Below are 27,398 nucleotides of genomic sequence, written 5' to 3'. Positions count from 1 at the left end.
GCTACCTGGATGCCTGCCAATGTTACTACTACCATGAAATCTGAGATCCTCATATTTGATTATACGTCTCCAAGGACGTCTGAGTTCCCATTTAAACCTTGTTGACAGCATAGACGGCATGCTTCTCATGATTTCCAGTCAATATGATTTGTGTACTCTATGTTGCATCGAGGATCAAACTTTGATATGCCACGGTCTATTAAGAGCTCGATACAGCACTACTTTCGACACATTAACATTTTGCAAATCTATAGCAAAGCGTTTTTGCCAATTATACATATCTACATCGGAAGATATAAACAAGCATCTAGATCAAGATGGATATTTTCCTTGTTTCTCAAGTCGTTATCGCTCGATGTTTTGACTATATCCTCACTTGACCTGTAGTCATTCCGTCTATGGTAGCTTTAATTGGAAGTGTACTGTGTATCGGGACGAGCTTCTTTCCTGCAACAGAGAAAAAAACTCTGCTGGATCTTAGAGCCTCGATGTACCACCGGTCTTTTGAGGATCTTTGCCTTTATCGGTCTCAGACATCCAAATATATACGATCATGGTAGCCATCAGTCACGAAGAACACCAGTCTTTAAGGTCCTGTTCAAAGTTGCAATTTGGTTCCAAGAAGCCCCAAACTGAATCAATAAAATAGAAGATTTCGATGAGCATAAATACAGTAGCATCTAGTCTACATACAACGGTACGGACTGTGCATCACTGAGACCGAAAATAATAGACACAACAAATGCGTACGACACTGGAGGCTCTTCTCTACGACATTTGAATCCCAGTCCTGACCGAGCTAAGCCTGATACTCTTATCAGAGGTGAGTCGCAGTTCTTGCATCTAAGAGTGCATACAGATTCGCTCAAAACTGTCAATGAAGAAGATGATTAGAGTCGTACGCATACTTACGAGACAGGCAATTGTAGAGCACTAATAGCCGGACATTGTGCAAGCAAGATGCAGGCAAATAGACGAGATGTGTTCATCCGTGAATCACTCATGCCAAGGAGTAGGTTGATATTGCCACTTATGACTTTTCATTGACAGGACATTCTAAAGTGAAGTATGACTTCAAGTCAGAGTTTACGTTCAATATCAGTATACTATGCTTTAATCCAAAACAGTATGAAAAGGTGAATAACCCAATAATGTACCAAGTTATCTAGCTATTTTTACTCAGAATCAATGAATTGCTTTAGTTTGTCCATAGTCTCATATTTGGGTCTGAGTAGGCTGTGTGTACCTTGTATTTATCGAAGTACTGGAGATGTATTCCGGCGTTAAATTGGAACAAAGAAATGTGTAATCAAAGGCTGGGCTAGCCTGACCTATTAATTCTCTGCTTGCAGATGAACAAAGGAACTTCAATACGCCATGCCAGAAGCGAGCAGCCCTTTCTTTGTTTGCGGTCGTCATCGTCGGAGTCTGGATCCAACTTATTACCTCAAGTAATACATTCTAATCTTGGCTAGAATTGGTGCACGGCAGTCGAGATCTGAACATTCTATCTAAAAAAAAGATGACGATGAACAACGTCAAAGAACATGTGCAAGCCGCTGCACACTCGAGATATTCAGACGTAAACCTAACCTCGGGTAACGCTAGATTTCGCCGAAACTGTCAAATGGCTCAAATTACCAAGGGCATGGCTGAGATGGATAAATCTAGACAGCAGTATGATAATCCGAGTTTCATCCACATTTTTTTTTGGATCAATCGGAGCATCGTCCGGATGAAGAAGGTGATCACTGGATTCTTGATGCAACATTGCAACCTTGTTCGTTTTTCTGTTCTTGAATAACCTATTATTGAAGGCGAACTACCATGCATGATTCGCCAGATTTGAAAGATGCATTTGACATTCGACACAGGGTAGTTCGACTCGGTGGTTACACATATGTTGCCTCGAAACACATGTACGTACTCGAAGCTGGTAAACAGTTACGTAGCACAGCATACAAACCCGCAGAGAATTAAAGCGGTGTCCCCGCGTGCGTAGGAAGGCGACTTGTTTTGCTTTTGTTTTTCTGTGTGACATTGCCCCCCTCAGCGTTAAGTGTCAACTTATCCGTGAGATATGATTAGAAATGCGTCCATTGGTGTGTTACACAATCTGACCATATGTATTGTGTGAAATAGACCAGGGAATCAGCTTGATCTATGCGCTCCATCAGAGGATTGGTTCCATTACGTATAATCACCCGTTACGGGCTCGTCTGTAGAGTCTTCTCTGGACTGATMCCCATYCCGGAGCCCGCCGATGCAACAACGAAGAAGATATGTAAGAGAGAAACCGACAGCCCGCTACGTATCTAACAGCGCTGATCAACGCGCAACAGTTTTGCTGAGGTAAAACGAAATGCTTAATATATTGACGCTCTGTATTTAAGTTTTAACTAGGAAACTCACATAAGACTTTTCACTGAAACTCACTATGTAAGAAGAGGCTCGAGTCACAGGTCAACATAACTATTAACCGAGTGAAGGTGATCGACATCTAGATTCTTCCTTTTTTCCTTCTCTCCTCTTTATAAATCCTTCCAATGGCCGGGCGAACATACCGATTACCCAGTTGGGCGAATGTTGCGATTACATAATCAATAAGACCAGAAAAAAATGCTAAATATAAACAGAAAAAAACCAAGCGAAGGAATACAGAGCTGGGTGATTTGACGAACCACGGTTGAGGGCGAGTAAGGGTCTGTTGGTTACACATATTACAATTTACTCGATATCACACCTCTTAGGAGCAGAGACATGCTACGGCTATTACCTTCATTCTTCAAGGTTGGGGGCGCAATCCTAGGCTTCCGTCCAGCTGTGCAATTGCTAACTGCCCGGTGCGAATTGATTCATCCTGAAACAATAGTAAAATATAAACAACCTTGCAGGAATCGGCACGTGAAGAGTTTATTATATGATTGTATGACAGCACTGACGAGCCCATCGGGGCTTTGAAAAGTGTGTCTTAAATCGAGCAAATGCCGAAGGGGGTACTCGTTGCCCTCCTCTTCATATGGCAAGTTCAGCCGTACGGGTGAGTTTTTTACACGCTAGACCTGCAGAGAACGTGCCTCGATCACTTCTCATGCAGCAACTGCTTAAACTTCAGTGGACCTTTTCTACGTTTCGATTGAGGCTTTGCACTTTGGGAGGCTTGTACGATATAGGAATGCCGTGGACTTCCCGCTCGTGCTGAGTTTTGGCTGTCAAAGCTGCTTAGGATAGAAGCTAGGGAATCAGGATCAACCGGTTTATCTTATCTGGATTAGGGTTTTCAGGTGCAAGTGGGGCTCGATGTTTGATATACTCCATATTCTGTAGCCAATGAACCTGCAGTAAAACCGCCAAAAGCGGGAACCTGGAGGATGCTTTTCTGATTGGTCAGACCGGGTCGTTTAACGCAAACGGCTTGCACCATACAATCCAAGACTCGAAATTATTTTATCGTACGTGGCCACAATTATTTTTCGTGCAGGGTACGAACTACCTGCTGAACAAGCGATGCAAGCTGTAAAAGCTGGCTGACAGGCTTTGGGCTACCATATGGCATATGGCATATGCTAGCTATGCCTACCAAGCTGAAACAAGAAAACGGGCTAATTAAGTCGCGCTGCCTTAAAAGAGCCAAGGTTCAGGCAACCTAATATATTGCTGAACCGCTCAGAGCGCTCCCCAAGCGAGTCCTGTCTGGTCTTGTCTGGTCTTGTCCAAGACGACTCAACATCAAGTCAAGGGAACTACCTAATCGACTACGGAGTACATACGGAGTTATTCTAATATGCATCTCATAGAACGTTCTTAAGTAGCTTCATTATTAATCGTAGTATAGTCTAATGGCTATGACTCTATGCCTCCGTAGCGTAAATAGCAATCGTTAAATAAGACTAGGAAAGAAATAAAGCGCTAAAATAAACATCAGGCGACACTTTATCTTCACCTTCCTATTGCGTGCATGGGAGTTTTCAGCTCGAAACCTTGGTCAGAAATGGCCTCAAACAGACTCACCATCCTGGTGGCCGTCTGACAGGACAGAGTCCGTTAGACGAAAAGCGGAAATGCCCTTCCGGGATCTTCGTCCTTGGCAGTGCAGAGCAGTGTATTGACGTTACSGAGCCATACCGAACCATTCACTGCTTTTGGTATGGGCTTGGCGGGGCATATGTGCACATACGGTAAGCTCCAGTACTTGTAACTAGCGCATACAGATACTAGTCCCAACATCCCAAGACAAACCAAGACAAACCAAGACAAACCCTGCGAAGACTAGCTAAAGTCAAAATAGAGGGAATTTCCAACGGCCATACGGATGGCGGAAAGAGTCGAAAATCTTGAATCCTGGACTTCTTCCATTGTTCTTTTCTGCTTCTCCCGCCGAATTCAGTTTCAGCAAGCCACTAAGCCAGATTAGGAAGGGCACCTATAGCCGCCCGGTTCGTGCACGAGATCAACGTGGTGAAGATTCTGAAGAAGAAGGAAAAGCAAAGATGAATAGTGTCAAGCTCCTCGTCAAAAAGAACTTGATATACATCACTCGGACTCTGCTTGTTCTTCATGGTTGAGGCTCTGTGATGGTCGATCCCCGTCGGGTCAGGGGCCCCTCTGCAATGGGCCGCTCTGGAAATGGCGACTTGTGGCTATTCTTGCATTCCAGAGTCACCGCTAGTAAAGTATAAGACGGCCCACTAAGACGCTGGCGAATGGCAGATGCGAACAAGCTTCAATATTTATACTCTGTCCTGAGGACTCCGTGGTCCTGTATGCGTGTAACAAGTACGACGTACTATGTAGTTACGTGAAGAAAGTTAGGAACTAACCGAGATAAGGTAAGCACAATTGAGGCTACACTGGTCGCTTTGCTCGTGCTATTGTCTTTATTGGGCTAGTCTAGGCGCTACTCACTCCAGGAGCGGTATAGTGTCTTGGCGGCTACAGCGTTCCCGTGGTAATTGGGAAGGAGCTCATCATGATCCGAACGTTGAGGGAAGGTGCTGTGCCCAATCATGTCCACGTATCGCTTACTATTTCGGGACTAGCGTACGGACTCCGGTACGTACAGCTCTCACTCCTTCAGTTCACCCTACCCTTCCCCTCCACGAACATTCCGACACACCACTCAGCCCGAAAGAGAAAATGGGGGACCATGCGGAACGGAAAAAGAAACGCGAAAAAAAAAAAGTCGAACAAGCAGGTGTGATGACTCATCCGGTTGGCTACCTTTTCTGGGCCCTGCCACTCTCCTGCAGCCTCGTTGTGAACGATGAACGCCAAGTCAGCTACGGAGTAGTCAAGTTACTAACTAGCCAGACACTCAATCGCTGTGCTTTAAGATCAAAGACCTGAGCTGATTGAGGATGGATTCCCTTCCAGCAAGTGGCAGCAACAACCAATGGATGATGAATCGTAAGTTCATCCTTGGGGCCACGACTCCCGTTATCAGTTTCAGACTACGTAGAGTGCTTACGATCAATGTTGATGTTTAGTGCCCATTGACATGCAGCCTTCTTCATCTCTACGTAATATGCCGCCGTAAGTCGTTGGCTTGCTGATGATGACCGTGCTGGTCCGGGTCGAAACTACCCCCCGACGCTCCGCTCAGCGAATGATGTTTAGGATCTTCCTGTTTTGAGATCCTCCCTTGATGCCCCGCCTAGTGCCGTCACTAAAGTCTAAAAGAGAATGGGCTCAGAGCAGGAAAGTGAGAAAAAAAAAAAAGCAAAAGCGACCTCCGTTCAGACCCAAGACATTGACAATCACTATCTTATTTGATGGCTCCGCCCCGGATCCAACCGAATCTTGAAATGCTACGGCGCTTCCTCGGCCATGTACGTAGTTGGACGGACGTACGTACTAGCCGGTTCAAACCTTTATTTTTCGTCCAAAAATGCATCCCGGTATCGCTTAGTCGCGCCCAATCACGTCGCGGTCCCTGATCGTTGTCTCAAACTCAAGATCATCATTGTCTGGAAAGAGTCAAGGCCACATGCAATAATTACTTAAAAGCCACCCTAGCAAGATTAGCAGCACACCTGGACTCCGCCACGAGTGCGTTGCCAAGCGGCCCCAAACGAGACATAGAGCCACATGGTTTTGCACCAGCTGAAAGAAGGGCCTTTGGCTGTGGAGATTCCAGCCTGTGGGCAATGGGCTTCTTCGTCGAATGACAATGGCCCAAGCAATTCGGCCGTAGGCGGTACTATCCTGGCCTTGCGAGCGCCTGGCACGAGGTTAGTCATAACCGATTACTCACCTGCTAGGCTGCTATATACGCATTGGAACTCAATTTGGCCCTGGAATGAATGGAAACACTAAGGCTGTATTGATCCGCCCAAGCGCATAGACATTTTGGTAGCACACTTGACCCGGATTCCATCATGGGCCATTCAAGTGTATCTACTTCTTGGCCCTACATGCTGTAGTATAAGGTTAAACTAGTACTATATAGTATTGATATGTCCAATCGTCTAAGCCAACGAGAACGAGCGAGGGGAAACTAGAGTTCAGCACTCTTCATCCTGTTTCAGGGTCGACATCCCATTACCACTGCCATCACCGTCATCATCATCAGCTGCTCTGCACATCCAATTCAACTGTCTTGGCGACCATTCACTTCAACGACGCCCAGAATCTTTCTTTTCTCCGGACATATGCAACGTACAACAGTTGAGGCACCAAAATACAGCCGTCAGCCTGAGAGGCTTCAAACCTCGCCAAACACACCCTACCGATTAACCCAGTCATCACAATTGAATCGCTCAACAACTTAATCTCCTCGAAGATTTTTTGAAGCAGCCCTCGCATTATTTGCCTTTCTGGACTTTGACTACACTCTTACATAATCATATCAACCTGCGACATACATAGTCATAAGTAGTGAAGGATATCTCGAAGCTTTTCAAAGCCATCACCGTGCGAATCTGGACCATTAAACATTGACGGATTTGCGCAACATCGACCTTTCAAAATTAATCTAAAGCAAGAGTAATGCCTGGCCCTGGAGGAGGTCCGCCCCGAAAAAGCCATACCAAGTCGCGAAATGGGTGCCGGACCTGCAAGCGAAGGCATATCCGTTGCGACGAAACATTCCCTCAATGGTGAGTCTTTCGGCAACAGGAACAACCCAGTTTCAGCTGATTGATATATCTAAAGTCGCAACTGTACCAAACATAACTGCAGATGCGACTACATGGACATACAAGCAGCTCGTGATGAATCAACACCAACAGCAGCAACCACCCCTCCGAATCTTATGCTAACGCCAGAGATCGATGCCGAGATTGAGCAATGGCGAACGACAGGAGTTCCTCCATTTCCAGAGCTAAATTTCACCCCTCGCAGTGATTGGCATCGTTTCTCAAAGTCTACTTTGCGACTCATTTATCACGTTGCAGGGTTGTCGATTGACTTTCATCGTCGAGGTCTTGGTGAGACGACTGTTTGGTCCCCCCATATTGTACGGTTAGTACCAAACCTCGTTTTGAGATAACAAGTAAGCGGATGGATTTGATAACAATCTTTACTGTCTAATAGACTGCTCACCATTGCCGTTTCGAGTGATTTTGTCATGAGCTCGATTCTCGCCCTTTCTGCATTACACATGGCATATGTAACTGGAAGCCAGGAGACCTTGAATCTTTCTTATCATCATCGGAAAACTGCCTCTAAAGGTTTACAAGCCGCGCTAGGGACGTTTTCGAAAGAAAATTCTGACGCGATACTGGCTGCTTCGCTTGTCCTGTCATGGCAGGCGACTGATTKGTAAGTTTCCATACTATCTTGACGAGCTGGTACTAATCTCGAATTTCCAGGGCCTCCGTGTCTACTCTACAGAAGGGAATATTATTTGTAAGGATTAATCTACCACGCGGACGAGAATGTTATTTGCTAATGCTGATTTTATAGGTTCTCGATTCGATGCACCCATCCTGGAAAGAGACGTCAGAAATAGCCCAAATTCTGGAAAGCCAAAGAATATTACGAACACGAGGCTTGACAGCAAACTCCGAAAATCCTGCAAATGGAACGTTTCAACCAGGAAAAATCGATAGCACAATTGCTGATCTACATCGATCCCAGGAACGTCTACAGCATATTCCAGAATTTTACGATACAATAACAGAGTTGATTGGTTTTGTGAAGCAAGTACGCAGCGAAGTACCATTTCAACCCAAAGTCGCATTTTCACGATTACAGTCTTTGCGAGCATGGATATTCTGGCTGCCCACCAAACTACTCCGAGGCGGCGAAGGGGATCTGGGCGCGCTTGCTGTTTTGTCGCATTTTTATTCGGCTGCACTTGTCTTGGAGCCATTTTTTTCAGGTCTGGAAGGCTCGTATCTTGGTTGTATGGCTTTGAACTTGATAGAGACTATCGATGTTATCTTACATTCCCGACAATCCAGGTTTCCAGCGTCTCATATAGCACAATTAGCAACTGCACTGATGGACGCACCTCGACATACAGTCAACGACTACAAAACGGCTATTCAATGGACGCCTCTGATACCCAATCACGGCATGAATCATATGATGCCGACGCCGCCTACTCCTTATCGTCAATTCGATGAATATCCATCTTCTTCATCTTTCGTGACCAGCACACCGTACACACCAACCACCATCTCCTCTTTTGGGCATGCAGTCACGAGCCCACCAACTTTCCAACAACCTTCCCATTCATATAGATCCAGCGTCAATCTCTCGTCGTTTTATATGAATCCCACAGTGCCGCAGTCGACGGAGTATTATGATGATTCGCTCTCGGACTATAGTCGACCGGGGACAATTGAACATTCACCTGCGTTTTCGTCGTATGGGAATGAGTATATTCATGGCTTGCCGACGACGGAGGCTCCGGGTTCGTTTCATCCGGGTATGATTCATGATGGGAATTCGGGTTCTGTGCCTCCTGAGCTTTGGACCTAATACAACGACAGGCCATTTATGAGATTACATCATGACAATGAACATGCAGTTTGAGAAAAACCCTATGGCTCTTGATACGTGGGAAGACTAGCTCCGGGAACCCTGATCTGTCCTGATAGCCCAGGACGACGAACCACCTGCGACACTCACCATTTTTGAACAACTTTGAAAAGAATTTTATTCATTTCCTTTGACTATATTACAACAAGAAAAACGACTTTAACCGTTAGATTACTTGTTTCCTTAGCTCGGGCGTTCACAACAGGTTGATGGTGCTTTAAACGGACGGACGGACGGACGGCGATGGGATAAATAGGCGAACAAAAAATACTGTGGCAAAGGCGCATCGCATCGCATCAAGCATTTGACTGGGAAAGACTTTTTACGCTTTATGATTATCCTTTCAGTGTCACTTAAAGATATTCCGGGATACGACTTTTCTTCTCCCTTTTCATGTCATTTTTACATGTCAAATATATAGTTTCAAGACTGGTACATGGTTACCAGAATGAACTTTCTTCGCTTCAATAAGGCAGTATTTCTGAGGACCCATCAATGATCATGAATATATCGATACTCAATGTCATCTTCAAATGAGTATATACTATGTACATAAGTAGGTGTGTTTGTATTGTTTGCATGATCATCAAGCTGTACGACCCATTCGGTCTAGCGCTATACATCATTCGGAAACTAAACAAAGCTCTGGAACTTTAATCAAGGCGAGCTTCCATCTGTCATCTTGCTCTCTTACACTGATTCATAGGATCTGCAAAAATAAGTTAATCGCCCTAAAAGACAGCCTGCTATCATATCTACTCATTTGCTAGACTAGCATCTACGCCGGAATTTCGGGGATCAGAAACAGCTACCGTTTTCAAACTCGGCGATAATACATTATTACCAAGCAACGAGCTTGCACGTGACAGCGTAACCAGTCGCAACTACCGCTCCGTCGATAGTCTGGTGCATTGAAAGAAAAAGAAGTGAAAAGATTATCACAAAGAGATTACAAATATGGCCGACGGTGGAGGTTGGAGTACCATCGAGTCTGACGAGGTGAGCGCCAATCCCACTTTGCCCCGACGCACGGCATCTAACTTACTCCTCATCTAGGGCGTCTTCACATCCTTGATCGAAAATCTAGGCGTCAAAGGCGTACAATTTGAAGAGCTCATCTCTCTCGATGCGGACACGATACGTTCACTGAGGTTCGTCGCCCCGCTTCCCTGCTAATTGACAGGGTTCTGTCTGACCGAAACAGCCCCGTATACGGCGTCATCTTCCTCTTCAAATGGATCGGCGGCCCAAGCCACAACAGCACCTCCCCGGCCGACGGCACATACGACCAAACCGCCTCCTCGGAACAAGGCCTCTTCTTCGCGGCGCAAACCATCCAGAACGCATGCGGAACCCAAGCCATCTTATCCGTGATCCTGAACCAAGACACACCAGCATCAGGAACATCATACCCAATAGAAATCGGATCCGATTTATCCGATTTCAAAAGTTTCACACAAGGATTTCCATCGGATTTGTTAGGTGAAGCGCTCTCGAACTCAGAGCCGATTCGCACCGCGCACAACGCGTTTGCGCGCGCAAGCCCGTTTGTAGATGAGACGCAGAGAACGGCGCAGGATGAGGAAGGGGATGTCTATCATTTCATTGCATATACGCCCGTAAATGGGAAATTGTACGAACTAGACGGCCTACAACCCTTCCCCATTAGCCATGGCGAATGCGATAATGAGTCGTTTCCTGAGAAGGTTATCGAGGTTCTGCAGCGTCGGATTGCGCGGTACCCGGCTGGTGAGGTACGGTTTAACCTCATGGCTGCGGTCAGGGATCTGAGGATCAGAGCGCGGGAGTTTGGGGATGCGGAGTTATTGGAGCGCGAGAATGCGAAAAGGAGGGCGTGGGCTTGGGAGAATACATTACGGAGGTCGAATTTTGTAGGATTTATAGGTGAGGTTGCTAAGGGAGTGGTGCAGAAGCAAGTCAAGGATGGGAAGTATGAGGAGTGGATTGAGGGGGCGAAGAAGGAGACATTACGCAGGGCGGAGGCGAGGAGGAAGGGGTATTAGAGTTGGTTCTCTATGTAGTGAATGGCCTCTTTGTATTATATGATCGACATGAATGATTGATAATGATCGTATATATGTTCCACGACACGCCTTGGTAGTTTGCTAGAATCTACATAAGCAATAAGGTGAGGACAAACCTAACACATATGTAAAACTGGGTATATACGCTCTGTACAACATACAAATCCGTGCAATGAGTGAGTATGTAAACGCAAACACGGAATAAAATATCAGTAATTGATCATTCGCGGCTTGACAACCTCCAACAGCTCATCAGGTAACTCATTCTCACGAATGAGGCCCAGAGAGAGCACATCAGCCCAAAAGAAAAGCGCGCGGTCCTGCGAGTACGCTAGATAATCGAATTCGCTTTCTTCGGCTTCTTCGACAATTTTTTGCAAAAATTCTTGGCTGGCTGATGGATCAGGGGTTGACTCCACTGCAGAAGTAGAAGCATTATCAGCAGCAGCTTGGGCCGCCTCCTCTTCTTCCAATGCGGCCACTTTAGCCTGTACGATGCCCCATGCAACCCATTGAGCCGAATTGGCAACCCGCCACAACCGCGTTTGCCGCATGTATTGCTGTACTTCAGCTTCGGAGGTTTCTTCGTACAACTGTCTGTCCTGTGGGCCGTCAGAGGTCGTCGCTGATAGGCTCATGGCTGGTGCATCGAGGGAAAATGGCGCCAATCGCGGCGTGGGAATGGATGATGGTGCAATATCTGGCGTGGCTAGTGGAGAAGTCCCCATGCCTTGTTGCTGAGGTCGATGGTGGTAGACGTATGCGGAGATGAATCGGTATTGCTCTTCTGGCGTTGGATATGCACGTGTGTTGCAAGCCCAAGACCGTTCGGCGTCGTGATAGTTATAACACCATTCAGTGAAATGATTTGCAAATTCTAGGGCAGGTACATTGGCTGCCGAATATTCAAAATCTATTACAACTAGTTGTTTGTGGGAATTAGCCGGCAGTAATAATGGAGATTGTTCCTCAGGTTCGAGTCGAAGAAGGTTGCCATATTGGGTCTGAAACAGAAGTCAGCATTGATTGCACACAAAAATCAGGGGGGACCGTACATCGTTATGAGCAAAAATCAACTGTCGCTTGACCTCTTTGATACCACCGAGATGATCAAACAACCAAAGTCGATAATTTTCTACAGCTTTTCGGAAAGTCGCCCACGGTACACCACATATCAAACCACGTTTGCGCCATGGCTCTGATCGATCTTGACGGTCTAGCAGAATTTCCTTGTCCAGCCAAGAAATCACTTGCTCGCAGCGATCGACCCATTTGTCCCAGTTCCGGAACACAGCTGGTCCATTCAGACGTTCGTTTTCGAGCAGTTCAATCCCATCATGAAGCTCTCTCATACGTTTCGCTATGTGTCTTGAAGTCTGAGGGTTGCGTAACTCTTGAGGTGTTAACGGATGAGCGTTGAAGAACTCTTCGAATCTTCCATTTTTAAATGTGCCGAGTACTCGTGGTCCAATATTCTTCTTTCCCAGTCGACGAAGGATCTGAAGTTCTCCATCTCGATCGATGAGATGTTCTACTTGCGGTCCGTATATACGGAGAAGGAGTTTGCTAAGACACTGTTAGCCTAACGAAGATCAGTCTGTGAAAGAGGGTAGCATACGGAGGAGGCCTTCTAGGAGCCAGCTTTTCAGTCCCATCAGCATTGGGTGTCGGAGGCGAAGGTGGCGGCGGCTTCACAACGTAGACCGCATTGGTAAGTGCGCCACTGAGACGAGTAATTTCAAGATCCGCACTATCGTCCATAGAAACTCTGCGCCATCCCTTGAGCCGCAAAGTATGAATCAAACGTAAAATCTCCGCCTTGAATACCAACCAATGATGTTGGTCTTTCATATACCGATTACGATGATCGGAAGTGAGCGTGAGCTGATCCGTCGACACTGCACCGCCAGTATATGCCAACGTTTTGGAATTGTCCAGTACGGCATCGACACCAGGCACAACTGCATCATCAAAATAGTCCGAGTCGGAACCTGATCCTCTCCTTAGCCCTTTTGGTCTAGAACGATGTTTCTTCAACCGTCTGTGCTGAAGCGGACTCGTCTGATCCTTTGTCGCTGCGGCGTAGTGTTGAAGAATCGTCTCTAGCTGATCTAGCGCAAGTCCCTTTTCGGAACCAACCGAATGCCGTTTGCCCTCGAGATGGAGCGAGCCATTGCTGCTTGCAGCAACGGTTCCATCGATACTACCTCTCTGCCTACTCTGCTCCTGCTGGAGCCAGGTCAGGACTTGGCTAAACAGGGCTTGCTCAGAGGGCCGGCTGGCGGGTGTAATCTCTGTCTCATCATCGTCCTCATGCGCATCTAATCGGAGGCTAGAGACTTGGCTCTGAAGAGAATAGACAGGGGATGGTTGCAGAATAGGCGATCTAGCCGAAATCCTTTTGGCGATAGGTGCCCTGAACTGTTTTGTTGCCACTAAACCAGTGTTGTCTCCGGGATCAGTTGGAGAAATGCCTCGGTGAGACACGGACACAGTATTATCATTCGTACGAGATTCTGTGAGAGCGGTTAGCCTGGTAAAATGGGGTTGGTGAGTTCGCAAAAAAATAGCAAAATCATGTACAAATCTTACATCCTTCAGGTCCATACACAAACCAGGACCTTGGGACACATTCATAACGTACCAGACGAGATATTGTCAACGCTCTTATCAGTCTCGTGACCGGTTGCCTCAGGGGCAGGACTCGGCATTCTTTATGGATTGATAGAGAAGAGATTTTTGATGTTATTCGGGCAATCCATTCACATGCAGACGTTACACCAGTACATAAACCTCCAAGGGATCGATTTATCGATAGACCAGGGGTGCAACGAGTGCAAGAAGATAGGCAGTTAAACGAGGAGAAAGAGCTAGAGCCGATCCAGTGTTAGACGAGGGAACGAATTCACAAGCAAACCCCGCGGATTCAGGCTGGAAAAGTATTAGTGTTTGTAGTGGATACCCTAGACCAGATAACAAGCAAATATGGAAATGGCGCCGATGGCCGCGTGAGGACACAAGACTTTCACAATCGAAATGATAGAAAGATTAAAATGGTGTAGAAGCGTATAATAAACGGCGGGCTTTTTTAAAGAGAAGAAAAATGAAGATGAAAAAAAACACATAAAAGAAGCAAGTGCGTCTGTAAGCCCAGCAGGAACAGGCTCAGCGTCATCGAGGATCCGTATATGCAGCTCTGATTGGCCGTGTTTGCCGCTGATAGATTCGTGTGGCTAGTGATTGGCTGGGGTAGTACTGGACTGAACATGGCTTAGCGCTGTATCTATCACATGCAAGTACAGAGAAATACATAAATTACAACATCGTCACTTTACTCGAAGAATGAGGCCGAAGAGGTTAATGAAAACTTGCTTGAATTTCGATTCTCTGAGCTGCTCATCAGTTACCAATATCATGGCGATCCATCCAGCTCAATCTTGGGGATAAGACATCAAAGGATTGCTCCGATAAACCCAGAGACCTCATCCCACCCCTTACTACACACCACTGTGACATTAAACATATACTTGGAAGCAGTGACACTAACTACCTCCTCAAAGACACCTGCCTCCACTACACGCGCAAAATCCACCAATATGCGTTCCATGGGCCCATCTGATTTCTTACGAAAGGCGGTGAAATCAGAGTCTGCGTGGAGATTGTGCCAGATTATGTCGATGTCAGTGTCGTCGTGGACTGTGGAGCGCTGAAGGGGTTGATCAGTGTCGTATGGTGCTGGTGGGTTATGTTCTTTTTGTACCAAGGCTATATTAGCATAGACCGTAGGTGAAAGATATTTAAAGAGGGGGAAGAGCATACCGTTGACATCCACACATTTTTCGGCACTGCTTGTCACCGCAGATGAAGGTGCCGATGGAGTCGCAGCGGCAGTTTGCTGCACCGCCAGGCTCGCATCGTCTTTGGTTTCCACCATTGCAAACAATACGATACTTGGCGAGGGGTCCTTCGTTAGCAGGGCTGGTAGCGATGTTTTCTGTGGGGGCAGCCAGAGCTGTCAGAGTAAAAGAACTGAAGAGCGTTAAAGCAGTGAAGATGACGGGGGAGAAATGCATCTTGATGGATGAGTTGATGGTGGTGGTCAAAGTGCAGAAGGCAAGATGAAAAGGTTTATCTTTGGATGTTCGAGAACGTACTTGAAATGATGCAATCTGAGGAGGAGACGATGGGCCCTCTTTATAGACGGGCTCTAGATGAATGGAATGTCTTTCAAGTTGATTAATTGATGGAAGACGCTTTCATGTGAAGAAGGATAAAGTGAAGAGATGGAAGGACGATGAAGATGGATGGCAGACCAAACGAAACCCTAATGTGTCACCTGATTCCTACCATTCGTGAAACCAATATTGGAGGCCTGAGGTCTCAATCTTGACAAGCTGAGTCATGCAAGTAACCCTATTCAAAATCGAAGCACGATAAGAACAGATATACTGTCATGTGCCTATACAGACACATACAGCATGAGCCTTTTTAGTTACACTGCTACTGCAACCAGATCAAGTTTTAGTCAAAAGTAGCTTCTATGTACTCGGATATGTAACAGTCTCCCTCCTTTACGAGAATATAAGAAGACCTCTCGTCTGAGTCAGTGCTGTATCACAATCTTACGTAACTCGTAGTAGGGCGTTGCATTACTCACTTGCGAATATATACTCGCGTTGCGAAGCTGGAAGAATCATACAGTCGGAGACTATAAGTGCAGAAACATGTTACGTTCACTCGGCATGTCTGACAACCGTCCCTCTCATCAGGGGTATAAAGTAGAATCCGGGGTAGATTCGGGCTTGTGGTACGGTTGCTTCGGCGAGACATGGTATGGTTAGACAATTATCTAGTAAGGCATCGAAAGCGTTAAGAATATGCATTCAATGTAATTCAGCTATGGTACAACATCCAGAATGGCAAATATTGCGCCAGCCAGTCTTTATACTTCTTGTGCGTTATTTCGAAGGGACGACAAGGGGGAGAACAATGGGCAACCAAACGCCTGCCCGGGATATCACGTTAAAATATGCAAGTTGAAATAAATATGCAAGCGCCGAATGCATGCAGCAAAGGAAAAAAGCGACTGTATAGAGAGCGAAGTAGAGTGATATAAACGTAGAGGAATCTGTTCAGTTCAGTTACCACCTGTTGCCCATTCGACTACCTCAAGAGCTGTCATCACAAGCATCAAGGTCGATGGAAGAATCCTAGAAGTATACAGTTAGTATGTAATCCTTCATCAAGTCGGGCTTAACTTACCAGACAACATAACTCTGGAACAACAATTTAGACATTGCTCCCATATACACGTTGTTGATTTGACAGATTTGCGCCAGCTGGAGAGCGGATGGTGCTCCCGTGAGTAGGAAGCAAACAATGATAAAGATCGGGTCGTCGAGTATGCTAACCGGAGCATACTTCGCGAGGAGAGCTAGCAGAGGTGCCATTATCAACGTCGGTAGAAGCATTCTAGCAACTAGCGATGCAATGATGAGATTACGTTCCTCTTTGGAATTCTCTACCCCGTCCTCTAAATGCTCTTTAGGTAAGGTGTTCCTAGCTAGGTTGGCGCCGAGAACAACCAGGATCAAAGGGACCGCGACCTGTCCGTTTTGATCGATCGCCCGTGTGATGGAATTACGCACGAACGTTCCCTCATTGAAGAACAAGTGTTGCAAATCAGGAATTGATGCAACGATAACCGCGACAAGCATGGCCCACAAAGGGGGGTTCATGAACTCCCAAGCTCCACGTAGGAACCGACCTGCCCAGGTAGCAGTCACGGTCAGGAATTTCTGTAACCAGGGCGGAAGGTGTTCAAAGATTTGATTGCGCTTGGTGTCCACATACTTGCCCATACGAGCATATGACCTGTTGAGGGATCGTCTCCATCTAAAGAAGAAACCACGAATGCCAGTGGCTACAGGCGTGGAAGAGCGGCGCACCTCAACATCCGGAAACGTCAAAATATGCCCCTGGGAGCTCTGTCGTGGTAGAAATGGTCCATTGGGTGGGAGGCCAATAACGGGTAGTGAGCGGTCCTCGTCTGACTCGTCGTCCGAATCACTGTCGACGATGTCGCGATGCCGCGGAGATTGATCGGAACCGTGGCTAGGTAATTTGGTATAAGAGAGATTGCGATCAGTCACTGGAGTTTGAGCGCCAGACTCAAAGGTAACAGAGTTCGAAGTTGTGTGGACAATATCGTGTTCGCTATCACCGGTTCGGGTACGGAGCAAAGGCTCGTCAGGGTCCGTCTGTTGCGGATTGTCTAAATAATGTTCTTGTCCATGTTGAACGGTGTGCACATCGCCTTCCTCAATATATCGCTCCTTGGGTGCTAACAAGACATGGTAGCCCCAGCTCCAGCGGACTAGTTGACCGAGTTGTTGGAAAATTAGTAGATACAGAATTCCTCGCGCGGCAACTTCGTCGTCGTTATCGTTCGGAACGCGGTCCCAGTGAAGGCCTTGCAGAGTTTGCGATAGAGAAACAACGAGGGATATTGGTAAAGAGTTCGAGTTGCCAAAGACCTAATTTTGTCAGCTCCCACTGCTTTTCACCACCACAACGGGGGGAATGTCTTACTGCCATTGCAGTCACGAAATTGGCTTGACGTTTTTTGAATCGAAATAGTCGTGAAATAATGTATGAGCACATGTATGACACAGCGGTCATCACGACGAAGATAGCAGGTATGATCGCGAGGTCGGTGAATTTCTCAGCCGTAAGCTGGGATGCTAGTTTTGTGAAGACTATCGACATACGAAAACCATTAACAACCACCTCTATAAACAGCGAATGTTCAACTTACCTAGACATGGTGTGAAAAGAGCTACGTTCAGATTAGCGACCAGCTTCTGTGCATCGGCATCGAACATGCCCGATCTGGCCGCAATGTACCCTGGTAAACTGACGCAGACGACCTCAAGGACGGCTTCAAGAACTAAAAGAAGAAGATTGCCAAAGCTGGGATGGCTTGAGTGCGTCGCGGCACTGGCGACGATTTGAGGAATGCCATCGTTCGAGAGATAGCGACGTTCGAGGGCGGAGCGAAACGACGTTGGCGCCGTGAAAATGGCCATGCCGATTGTCCAGGGATATGTCCAAGTGGCCTGGGGAACGGATAGAGGCCTGATCAGAATGAAAATAAGAGACGATGAAAGTCTACTATGTGGTGTTTGTTAAACGAGGTCAAAAAGAGTGTGGCGACTTTCAAGGAAGGAGTGACCGATGATGGAAGAAAAGCATTGTAGCACGAGCATCGCCAGGCCCGTAACGGCACTGCCTGTTTACTACTCCGGTATGGTCTTTCTGTATCAGCCCGTATCGCTGACGTCTCGGTGATCTAGGCCAGTGGCTGAGGAGCGGCAATTGGCTGCAGATAGCGCCAAGAAAGCCTTTATCTAGTGAGTTGTAGCCAATCATGAATGATTATTCGACACGTCGTCGTAAACTATTCCCTTTTTGGCGCGGGAGAACAGTTTCTCCGGCTTTTACCATCGGAACGGGCGACTAATGGGGACGTGGCTTGCCTTGGACCCTGTATCACCAGCGTTTGATAAGACTACTTGGGGGACGCCAGGAATTACTGTGTATTCTACCGATTGCTTACTACGGAGTGATACCTATCAGCCATAAGTAGTCCTACAAACACTAATTCGATGATGTACACAGATCTGTGGGAGAGAGAATCAACAAGCGTGCATAAGCACTTCCAGCACGCAGGTTTGACTAAATACAAGCCAAGGATAGTGATGCTCATCTCAAAGCTACCTACATAGTAAACCAGTTATATCGAACTTTCTCCTTGCCTAACCCTGGGGAACACGATTGCTCACAGCCTCACACCAAGGGCCTATTTGTGGGTCTATGATAAGCGCAACGGCTCCAAATGCAGATTTGGCTTCAGTTACATGGGAAAGGATCGAGTCATAAAAGACAGTATGCTATGAGAGAGCAGTTTTTCTCTGGTGATATATTGTATACATAATAAGTGTTCGGCTCTTCATTAGGCGCCCGAGGATTATAGAAGTGCTAGCTGCTACAAAAATTGTTTTTTTCAGCAATAGTCATCCATAGTGATTCCAAACCCAGGTATCTTTCAATGCGCGTAAGTAGCGTAAGACACGAGTAGAGAACCAGTGCTATTCTCCAGCAGCAATTAATGGTGAGCTTGACATAGTGATCAAAATAGATGTCGAGGCGAGGCCTCCACGCTGAGCTTGCTCGTACCACTCTGGAGGGTACTCTAGCATGGGAGGAGCAGGTACGGGGAAACGGCCTACCGGTTTCCTTGACCATCACTGGCGAGGATTTGCAATCTGTTCTCGATCGAAAAACCATGAGTAATGAATGAAGTAGCCGGGATTTTCTACACTTACGAAGGATATTTCTTAATATTTCTCCAAGCACACGTGATAGCCTCTTTTTGAGCCATTTCTTGATCCGGTAGTGAATTGATCGACTTCAAGAGAAGAGAAATGAAGTCCCCGTCTATTCCTGCGATTATCCACTGCGTGCAGAACTCAAACAATCGTGGATAATAGCCGGCAGATGTCCAATCAATAGACACAGAGATCCGTCTTCCTGCCACAGGTTTTTTCGAGGCGCTGTGTCTAAATGACACAAATATTCAAGCATCTCCGCAATTCTTCGAACAGAACCCGTTTCGCCCAATGGTTCAATAGTCTTTTCGTCAATGAACTTCATCACAATATAGCCACAGCCTCTCTCGTCAGCAAGAAAGCATACACACGCGGGATGCGCACTATGCGACTATCAACAAGCTCATAGGGTATCTGCTGATTTTCGGCTTCTTTTGTCACATCTGGGCCGCATTTGACTTTCGTGACTGGACATTCTGATGACGCGCTAACTAAAAGAACTAACAATACTTCCAGGCGATAAATCCTCACAATAAGCGATCATCGAGGCTAGTTGGAGGTGTTGCACAGACGTTATGCCTTTACTTTGCTAAAGCTTGGCGGGGTAACTTTCATGGTGAAAGCCACTTTTCTTTTCGAATAACATGTAATGTGGCGCAATTCAGGATACCGCCACATCTGCCAGTGCCTTTGACCGCCACACATTAATCCAAGAATGTCCAACAGCTACGTACGTCGTTGCACAACGCTATCAGTAGAACAGCTGTGTAAGTCGAGCTTATCAAAGTCTCAATGACGTCATCAATATGCCAGGTGATGGATCCGCAAGGAGCTCTGGGCATCCTTTGATATACTGACGACGTCTGTTGATGGGAAATGAAACTCCAAGTTCGCTTAATGGTGGCTGGAATGAAGCGTATCACACAATCAAGTTTGAATTTTACATAGTAGAGATGTGACAGATATGGTAGGCGGGGKCGGCGMCCCGCCAATCAGCMCCCGCCGGCCTCATCTTGCCCTTTCGTCGTGATTCAGCGAAGGTAGTTTGTACGACCTGATGACTCATGGAAATGATAGGCCAGTGATCTTGATCTGGTATCTCAGCGGAGAAGAACGGAGATAGATATATTGCCTGTCATCTGGTACAGGCCGAGCCATGGAATAGGTGCTGACTACTTGTGTACGTATCTATGTACGTGGTAGGTATGGATGTTGCAATTGAAGCCACAAAGCCACGGCGTGCTCTTGGCCTCTGCCTAGTCATCATCCGGCAATCCTTGAGAAGCGTGGTGGGAGCATCAACGACGTTATACAGCGGATCCGTTGTTTGACAATGCCTTGGAACTCGAGCATTAAACATCGACTAGTGTTGTCGGGCTGACTCCCGAGCTCCGCAGGATGATCAAATCAAGATAGTAGGCTGGCCGTGACGACCATGTGCGTTGTTCGTTGACCTACTACGTATATACGTATGTTATCGCTTCACAATTCGACTACTACGTAGTCGACTCGCGAGTGCTCGATCACCAACCCCGATTCTGACGCCTAGTCCTAGTTTCACTATGATGTCCTAGGAATTGGTCACTGACAAGTACCTAGTACGTGGTTGGGCTTCCTTTTTCACTGACGATCTGTGGCTGATAGAAACCTGCTTTCGTCATTTCGTGCCGAGCTGTAGGAATAATTGGACGGGCAAAAATCGCCGTTATTAATATAACTTGGCGATGTTTTCTTTTTGCCTTTTGTGTATGCGTGGCCCCTTGCGAGATTTATATTGATAATCCATTGCATCCTTGGTGTATCGAACGATGAAGATGAAAAGATATGATTTAGTTCACTCCTACGTAGTAGTCTTCCTGCACGATGACTCCAAGCGGCGGAATGGCTGTCGACGCGATCTTCCCATTGGAGCAAGGCCCCCGCTGCGCTTGCAGTTTCATTCGCCACTTTCCTTGCTCTGAGTACTGTGGACAATGTACTATGTAGAAGACTATGCTGTGATTCGCTTGTTTACTACGTACTGTGTAGTAATAGTCTTAACGGTAGACGGAGAACTTCTACGACGTATGTAATGATCACAACTCATCATGCTGAGATATGCGATCAGCAGAAATGCAGTAATACCGTAGTGATTGACTCAAGGCACCGTTGTATCTCTAACCAATCCAACCGCGCTCTCGAAGCATCCTTCCGGGCGAGGAAAAACTCGTCCAGGCTGAACCACGGGCGTGCAGCGGCAACGGAACTCTGTCTGTCTCTGCTACACACTCCATACAACACGGAAGTAGAGAATTGGCCTCTGCCAGCCCGAGCCCGCTACGAACAGCCCGGCTCGTTTTGCCCCTCCGCGTCCTCTGCTTCCTTCCTTCCCTGCCAACCAAGGTCGCGGCTATACCATCTCCGTGTCGATAATTCTTCAACTCTCTCTCTGCTCTTACCATCTCTTACATATCTCTACCTGATCAATACCCCACCTCACATAGTGTGTGCGTGCGTGCATGTGCGTATGTCTTTCGTGCTTTGATTATACTTCTTGGAATGTCTCTCCTTCTGGCGTGATATTTTAATTGCATTTCCTTCACTATCAAATCCACTCGTTGCCCGCTCCATCCCTATCGCGAACCTGGGACTCTGGGACCACATTGTTGCTTGTGAACTTTTGAGTATCATCACTTCTTTTTTTTCAACCTGACGGATTTGCCTAAACCGCCTCGTTTTTGCGCTTCCCGCCTATCGGCATTTTTCCTGCTCCGCCAACATTTGCTCGAAAACCAAGCTTATACCGTTCGACGCCTGATAGCTGAGACCCCGCATTGGCAATCACGAACCGCGTTCTTCGCACCAAGTCGCAATCTTTGACACACACACACACACACACACACGCCGTCGACCGTTGTTCGAACCGTTCATCGAATTATATGTAGACTACGAGCGACCAAAAAACTGCATACTGTTTGACTAGCTCGTGCCAGTGGTTTCAATTCAGCATTCCACTCGGCTGCCGTAACGCTATCGAGGCTTCTTGCCGTTGAGAACACCTCGAATATTGGTGTATCCATCTATACCAGTTAAGATGGAAGAAAATCAGAAGATGCCGGTCGTGGAGGACGTGCCGATTTCACCTGCCTCCGAAAAAGAACCAGGCTCCCCGGTATCACCCTCAGAGAGGTCGCCTGCCAAATCACTACCGTCATACCGACCCGGCTCGAAAGGAAACATGACCGAATCATCGACTCCTCTCGGCCAGGTGAACGCCGCTCGACGCGGAGTCGTACCGCCTCCGCGACCACTTGCATCCTTAGGTGGCCAGTCCGGTGGTCTCAATCAAGATATAATGGCTAGGATGAAGGCGTTTTCTCTGTCAAGACAAGGCGCTCCGGCGGGACTCGCACATACTACGTCTACTGGGGGTATACCATCATCGTCGCCGGGAACAGTTCCCACCAACGGTGTTGGTAGCCCCGTTCACGGTTCTCCTCACGCGGTACCGGTTGGTGCCTTTGCTGGAGGGCTGGCAGGACGGCTACCTCCCACCGCACGTCCGCAGGCTCCGAACTGGTCATCTTCCCCTGTGGTTCCTTCCACAAGTCCTAGGCCGGGCGGATTGGCTGCTAAACGACTCAAGCCGGGCCTGAAACTCTCAGACGCTACCGCATCGTCGCCAATTACCAGAACATCGCCGGCAGCAAGCGAGAGCGGTGCTCAGGGATCTGACGGCGCAACCGAGTCTGCATTTAGCAAGTACTCTGAGTTCATCGACACCAAAGCAGGTACTCTCAGTTTCAAGAACAAAGCGGTCATTCACGGTAATGGCATTGAGTTTTCGTCAGGCCAGAGTTTCAGCATATCGTTAGATGAAGTAGATCGACTAGATGAACTAGGAAAGGGCAACTACGGTACCGTATATAAAGTGCGACACAGTCGGCCGCACCTACGAAAACCAGGCCTTGGTCTGTCTGGTATCGTGAGCCGAGCGACCGCACCAAACGATGGGTCATCCCCCGTCTTACGGCCCAACGACAATCTCACTGGAGTCGTCATGGCCATGAAAGAGATTCGATTGGAACTAGACGAGAAAAAATTGACGCAGATCATCATGGAGCTGGACATTCTTCATAGATGCGTTTCTCCTTTTATAATTGACTTTTATGGCGCCTTCTTCCAAGAAGGTGCGGTCTACATGTGTGTGGAATATATGGATGGAGGATCCGTCGACAGGTTATACGACGGTGGTGTTCCTGAGGATGTGCTACGGAAAGTGACTCTTTCCACTATTATGGGTTTGAAGAGCCTCAAAGATGATCACAACATCATCCATCGTGATGTCAAGCCGACCAATATTCTTGCCAACACAAGAGGGCAAGTCAAGATTTGCGACTTTGGAGTGAGTGGAAATCTGGTAGCGAGTATTGCGAAGACGAACATTGGATGCCAAAGTTACATGGCCCCGGAGCGAATCGCTGGCGGAGGCATGCAGCAGGCTGGTGCTACCGGTGGCGGAACATACAGTGTGCAGAGCGATATCTGGAGTTTAGGTTTGTCGGTGATTGAGTGCGCAAAAGGAAGATACCCGTATCCTCCTGAGACATACAACAACATCTTCAGTCAACTACATGTATGTGATGAGACCTTTTATAAAACAGATGAAACAGATTTGCTGACAGGATTAGGAAATTGTACATGGCGAGCCACCCACTTTACCTGACGAGTTCTCCGACAACGCAAAATCATTTGTCCGCGCTTGTTTAGACAAGAACCCCAGCAATCGACCGAACTATGCGCAACTGCTTCGGCACCCTTGGTTAACTTCATTGATGGAGCCACCTACCTCTACTCCACCCGCCGACGATGACCAAAGCGTCTCGTCCGATCAATCCGCCGAACCTTCTCCCCAGCCATCGCCGAATGAAACCGAAGATACCGAAGTGGCTGCATGGGTATCTGGTGCTCTCGAACGACGTCTACACAATCTTATGGGCTCCCCGGAAAAGCCAGCGCTGCATGCAGTGGCGCTGGATGCTGTTGGTGGCAGTCCTCTGCTAGAAGAACCATCAACGATCTCGCCCGCTGTCTGATCCCCTTCCAACCATAGATTGAGGCGCCGGCGCCGTTATCACTCAACTATTCAACATGGAATTTTATATCGGTTGGCACTCTCGATGAATTACACCAAGAAACATTGTCGTTCTATTTCTCTGTGGGGAATGTGTGGTACAACCGTTCCGCGCATACCAATCAACATCTATCGTTTGGTTAGCATTTGCCTTTTGCATTTTGCTCGTGCTGTTCTTTTCATTGGGCTCATCTGCCCTTTCCTTGTCATATGTTAACCAATACTCTCTCTGAGCATGTTCATTATTGATACCTCTCATGATTGATTAAGTGTTTAACCTCTTGTTACGAATGGTCACGGTTATATGGGTTTATGTAAATACACTACTACATTATAGAGACGAAGCAGCAATCGTATACGAAGCGAGTCAGGATCGGAAGTATTGCAACTGTACGTACGTATAGGAACAATAAGTAAGAAAATGGTCTAGAATTACCAAAATTACAAAGCCGACCGCTTAGTAATATAGTCCGTAAGCCGTTACGTTACTTACCGTACGTACACCAAATGTCCGCCTGGCAAAGAGAAAAAAGTCGACTGAAACCAGAGCAAACGCTGTACAATTACTAAACTCCGTTACTCCGTACGACAACCCCTCCTCGAATGACGAATTCTGGAGCTGATAATTAGCAGCATCGCCCCTCTTCTCCGTTCCTGTTGTTGTATATAACCTCCCCCCTTGACTTCGCATCGGCATCAATGCTTGTCCGCTTACCCCACGTCACTCCGAGTCGTCCGTCGCAAGCATATTCACTTATCCGGAAAACGACAACACGAAGAACATTTACGTGTGCGGCACAGATCTATTCAACCCTGGATTCTTCTACATCTACTCTCAGACCTTCCGCAGCTCGACAGATTTCTGCTGCTTCATCAGTATCCTCGCGTCTCGCTTCTTTGTCTAGACAGGTCCCCTCGTCCGCGCCGTATTCCACCATGGCGCCCATCGAGACCAAAACGTACGATTACATTGTGATTGGAGGTGGCAGCGGTGGCAGTGGTAGCGCCCGACGAGCTTCGGGGTGGTATGGCGCAAAGACCCTGATTGTCGAGAGTGGTCGTTCAGGCGGTACCTGTGTCAATGTTGGGTATGCCATCCCTTCCTTGAATTTTCACCATGCATCGATACTGACCTCTGGTTAGATGTGTCCCCAAGAAAATGACATGGAATTTCGCCTCCATCAACGAAAACCTCCACGCCGCTCGTCACTACGGTTACGATGTCCAAGACAACATAAAATTCGACTATGCCCACTTCAAGAGTATCCGCGACTCCAGAATCCAGCGGTTAAACGGCGCTTACGAGAATAATTGGGGCAAGGAAGGGATCGATCTGGTCCATGGCCGCGCTCGCTTTGTTGAGCCCAAGGTCATTGAAGTTACTTCCAACGATGGCTCGGAGACCAAAACTCGCTATACTGCCAAACATATCCTGATTGCCGTCGGTGGACACCCCGTCATTCCGGGTATTGAGGGCGCCGAGCACGGTATTAGCAGCGACGGATTTTTCGAGATCGAGGAGCTGCCCAAGAAGTGGGCCGTTGTCGGTGCTGGATACATTGCGGTTGAATTGGCTGGTGTTTTGGCTGCGGTCGGTGTTGAGACGCACATGTTTATCCGTGGTGATACCTTTCTGCGTAAATTCGACCCTATGATCCAGGAAACTATGACGGCGCGATATGAGGCTGCTGGTATCAAAATTCACAAGCAACACAAGGGTTTCCAGCAGATCCAGCTGCTCAAGGAAGGAAAGGGCGCCGAGAAGGTGTTGAAATTGATTGGTGTTGAGGGAGATGAGATTGAGGTTAATGAGTTGCTATGGGCTGTTGGACGTGCTCCAGAGGTTGAGGATCTTCAGCTGCATATTCCGGGAGTCAAGCAGGCCCATAGCGGACATATTATTGTGGACGAGTTCCAGAACACCAGTGCCGAGGGTATCTACGCGTTGGGTGATGTTACTGGTCAGGCTGAGCTGACGCCTGGTAAGTCTTTCACTCTGATCACCTTGTAAAAGTACGTACTAACAAGGAAAAGTCGCCATTGCCGCCGGCCGTAAACTCGGTAGCCGTCTCTTCGGACCCCCTGAATTCAAAACCGCCAAACTGTCCTACGAAAACATCCCCACCGTCGTCTTCTCCCACCCTGAAGTAGGCACAATCGGCCTCACAGAACCGCAAGCCCGCCAGCGCTTCGGCGACGACAAAATCAAAGTCTACAAGACCCGCTTCACCAACATGTTCTACGACTTCTTCCCGGACGAAGAGAAGAAACAGAACCCAACGCAGATGAAGATTATTTGTGCGGGACCCGAAGAGAAGGTTGTTGGACTTCACATCCTGGGGTTGGGAGTCGGGGAGATGTTGCAAGGGTTTGGAGTTGCGATTAAGATGGGTGCTACGAAGGAAGATTTTGATAGTTGTGTTGCTATTCACCCGACCGCTTCGGAGGAGTTGGTAAGTTTTTTTTCTCTTTCGATCAAATGAACAAAAAGAGTTGCTAATGACGTTTTAGGTGACGATGCGATAAATGTACATAACCGCGTTTGTTGTATTTGAGTCCGTAGATGGAGGCGGATCCGACAAAGTTCCGGTATGTGTGATTAGAATTGGTGGGTTGACTGCAGACTCGAAACGATATATCAAGTATACCTAGTTGTCCTTCATCCTCCCAAGAGCTCAACGGTGAAGTTCGTTCGGCCGAATGACCATCATGCCGAAGTACGGAGTAGAAAGTGTGTAGCTAGTACAAGAGTAGATAAGATAAGCTTATCTCTGGTGACCCTTCGGCTTTGCGCTTGTCCAGCCGAGGGCTCGCTCCTCCATCTCTTTCGCTATTGATGTGGCTCAATTCAGACATGAAACA

General features: G+C 47.4%; 6 protein-coding genes across 6 annotated transcripts; 3 read left to right on the top strand and 3 right to left on the bottom strand.

Moving 5' to 3' along the window:
• Window positions 1–9,945: 9,945 nt before the first annotated feature.
• BHQ10_002256 (uncharacterized protein) lies at window positions 9,946–11,012 on the top strand (the record flags this gene model as incomplete). The annotated part of the gene is made up of 3 exons (XM_040874382.1): window positions 9,946–9,987; window positions 10,045–10,139; window positions 10,193–11,012. 3 exons carry the CDS (start codon window positions 9,946–9,948, stop codon window positions 11,010–11,012), a joined length of 957 nt encoding a protein of 318 aa, XP_040730761.1.
• A 230-nt stretch (window positions 11,013–11,242) lies between these two features.
• Window positions 11,243–13,744, bottom strand: BHQ10_002255 (uncharacterized protein; the record flags this gene model as incomplete). The annotated part of the gene is made up of 4 exons (XM_040874381.1): window positions 11,243–12,037; window positions 12,089–12,599; window positions 12,652–13,549; window positions 13,678–13,744. The coding sequence occupies 4 exons, from the start codon at window positions 13,742–13,744 to the stop codon at window positions 11,243–11,245; spliced, it is 2,271 nt and encodes a 756-aa protein (XP_040730760.1).
• A 740-nt stretch (window positions 13,745–14,484) lies between these two features.
• Window positions 14,485–14,967, bottom strand: BHQ10_002254 (uncharacterized protein; the record flags this gene model as incomplete). The annotated part of the gene is made up of 2 exons (XM_040874380.1): window positions 14,485–14,798; window positions 14,853–14,967. 2 exons carry the CDS (start codon window positions 14,965–14,967, stop codon window positions 14,485–14,487), a joined length of 429 nt encoding a protein of 142 aa, XP_040730759.1.
• A 1,203-nt stretch (window positions 14,968–16,170) lies between these two features.
• BHQ10_002253 (uncharacterized protein) lies at window positions 16,171–18,121 on the bottom strand (the record flags this gene model as incomplete). Its single annotated transcript, XM_040874379.1, has 4 exons — window positions 16,171–16,243; window positions 16,296–17,569; window positions 17,625–17,791; window positions 17,851–18,121. 4 exons carry the CDS (start codon window positions 18,119–18,121, stop codon window positions 16,171–16,173), a joined length of 1,785 nt encoding a protein of 594 aa, XP_040730758.1.
• A 4,375-nt stretch (window positions 18,122–22,496) lies between these two features.
• On the top strand, window positions 22,497–24,498 carry BHQ10_002252 (uncharacterized protein; the record flags this gene model as incomplete). Its single annotated transcript, XM_040874378.1, has 2 exons — window positions 22,497–24,038; window positions 24,094–24,498. 2 exons carry the CDS (start codon window positions 22,497–22,499, stop codon window positions 24,496–24,498), a joined length of 1,947 nt encoding a protein of 648 aa, XP_040730757.1.
• A 974-nt stretch (window positions 24,499–25,472) lies between these two features.
• On the top strand, window positions 25,473–27,062 carry BHQ10_002251 (uncharacterized protein; the record flags this gene model as incomplete). The annotated part of the gene is made up of 4 exons (XM_040874377.1): window positions 25,473–25,624; window positions 25,680–26,518; window positions 26,571–26,989; window positions 27,048–27,062. The coding sequence occupies 4 exons, from the start codon at window positions 25,473–25,475 to the stop codon at window positions 27,060–27,062; spliced, it is 1,425 nt and encodes a 474-aa protein (XP_040730756.1).
• Between the last annotated feature and the right edge of the window lie 336 nt (window positions 27,063–27,398).

The sequence above is a fragment of the Talaromyces amestolkiae genome (genome assembly GCF_001896365.1).
Source record: "Talaromyces amestolkiae strain CIB chromosome Unknown scaffold3.1, whole genome shotgun sequence".
NCBI lineage: Eukaryota > Fungi > Ascomycota > Eurotiomycetes > Eurotiales > Trichocomaceae > Talaromyces > Talaromyces amestolkiae.
The sequence above is the reverse complement of the archived record's forward strand: the minus strand, read 5'-3'. Positions and strand labels throughout refer to the sequence as shown.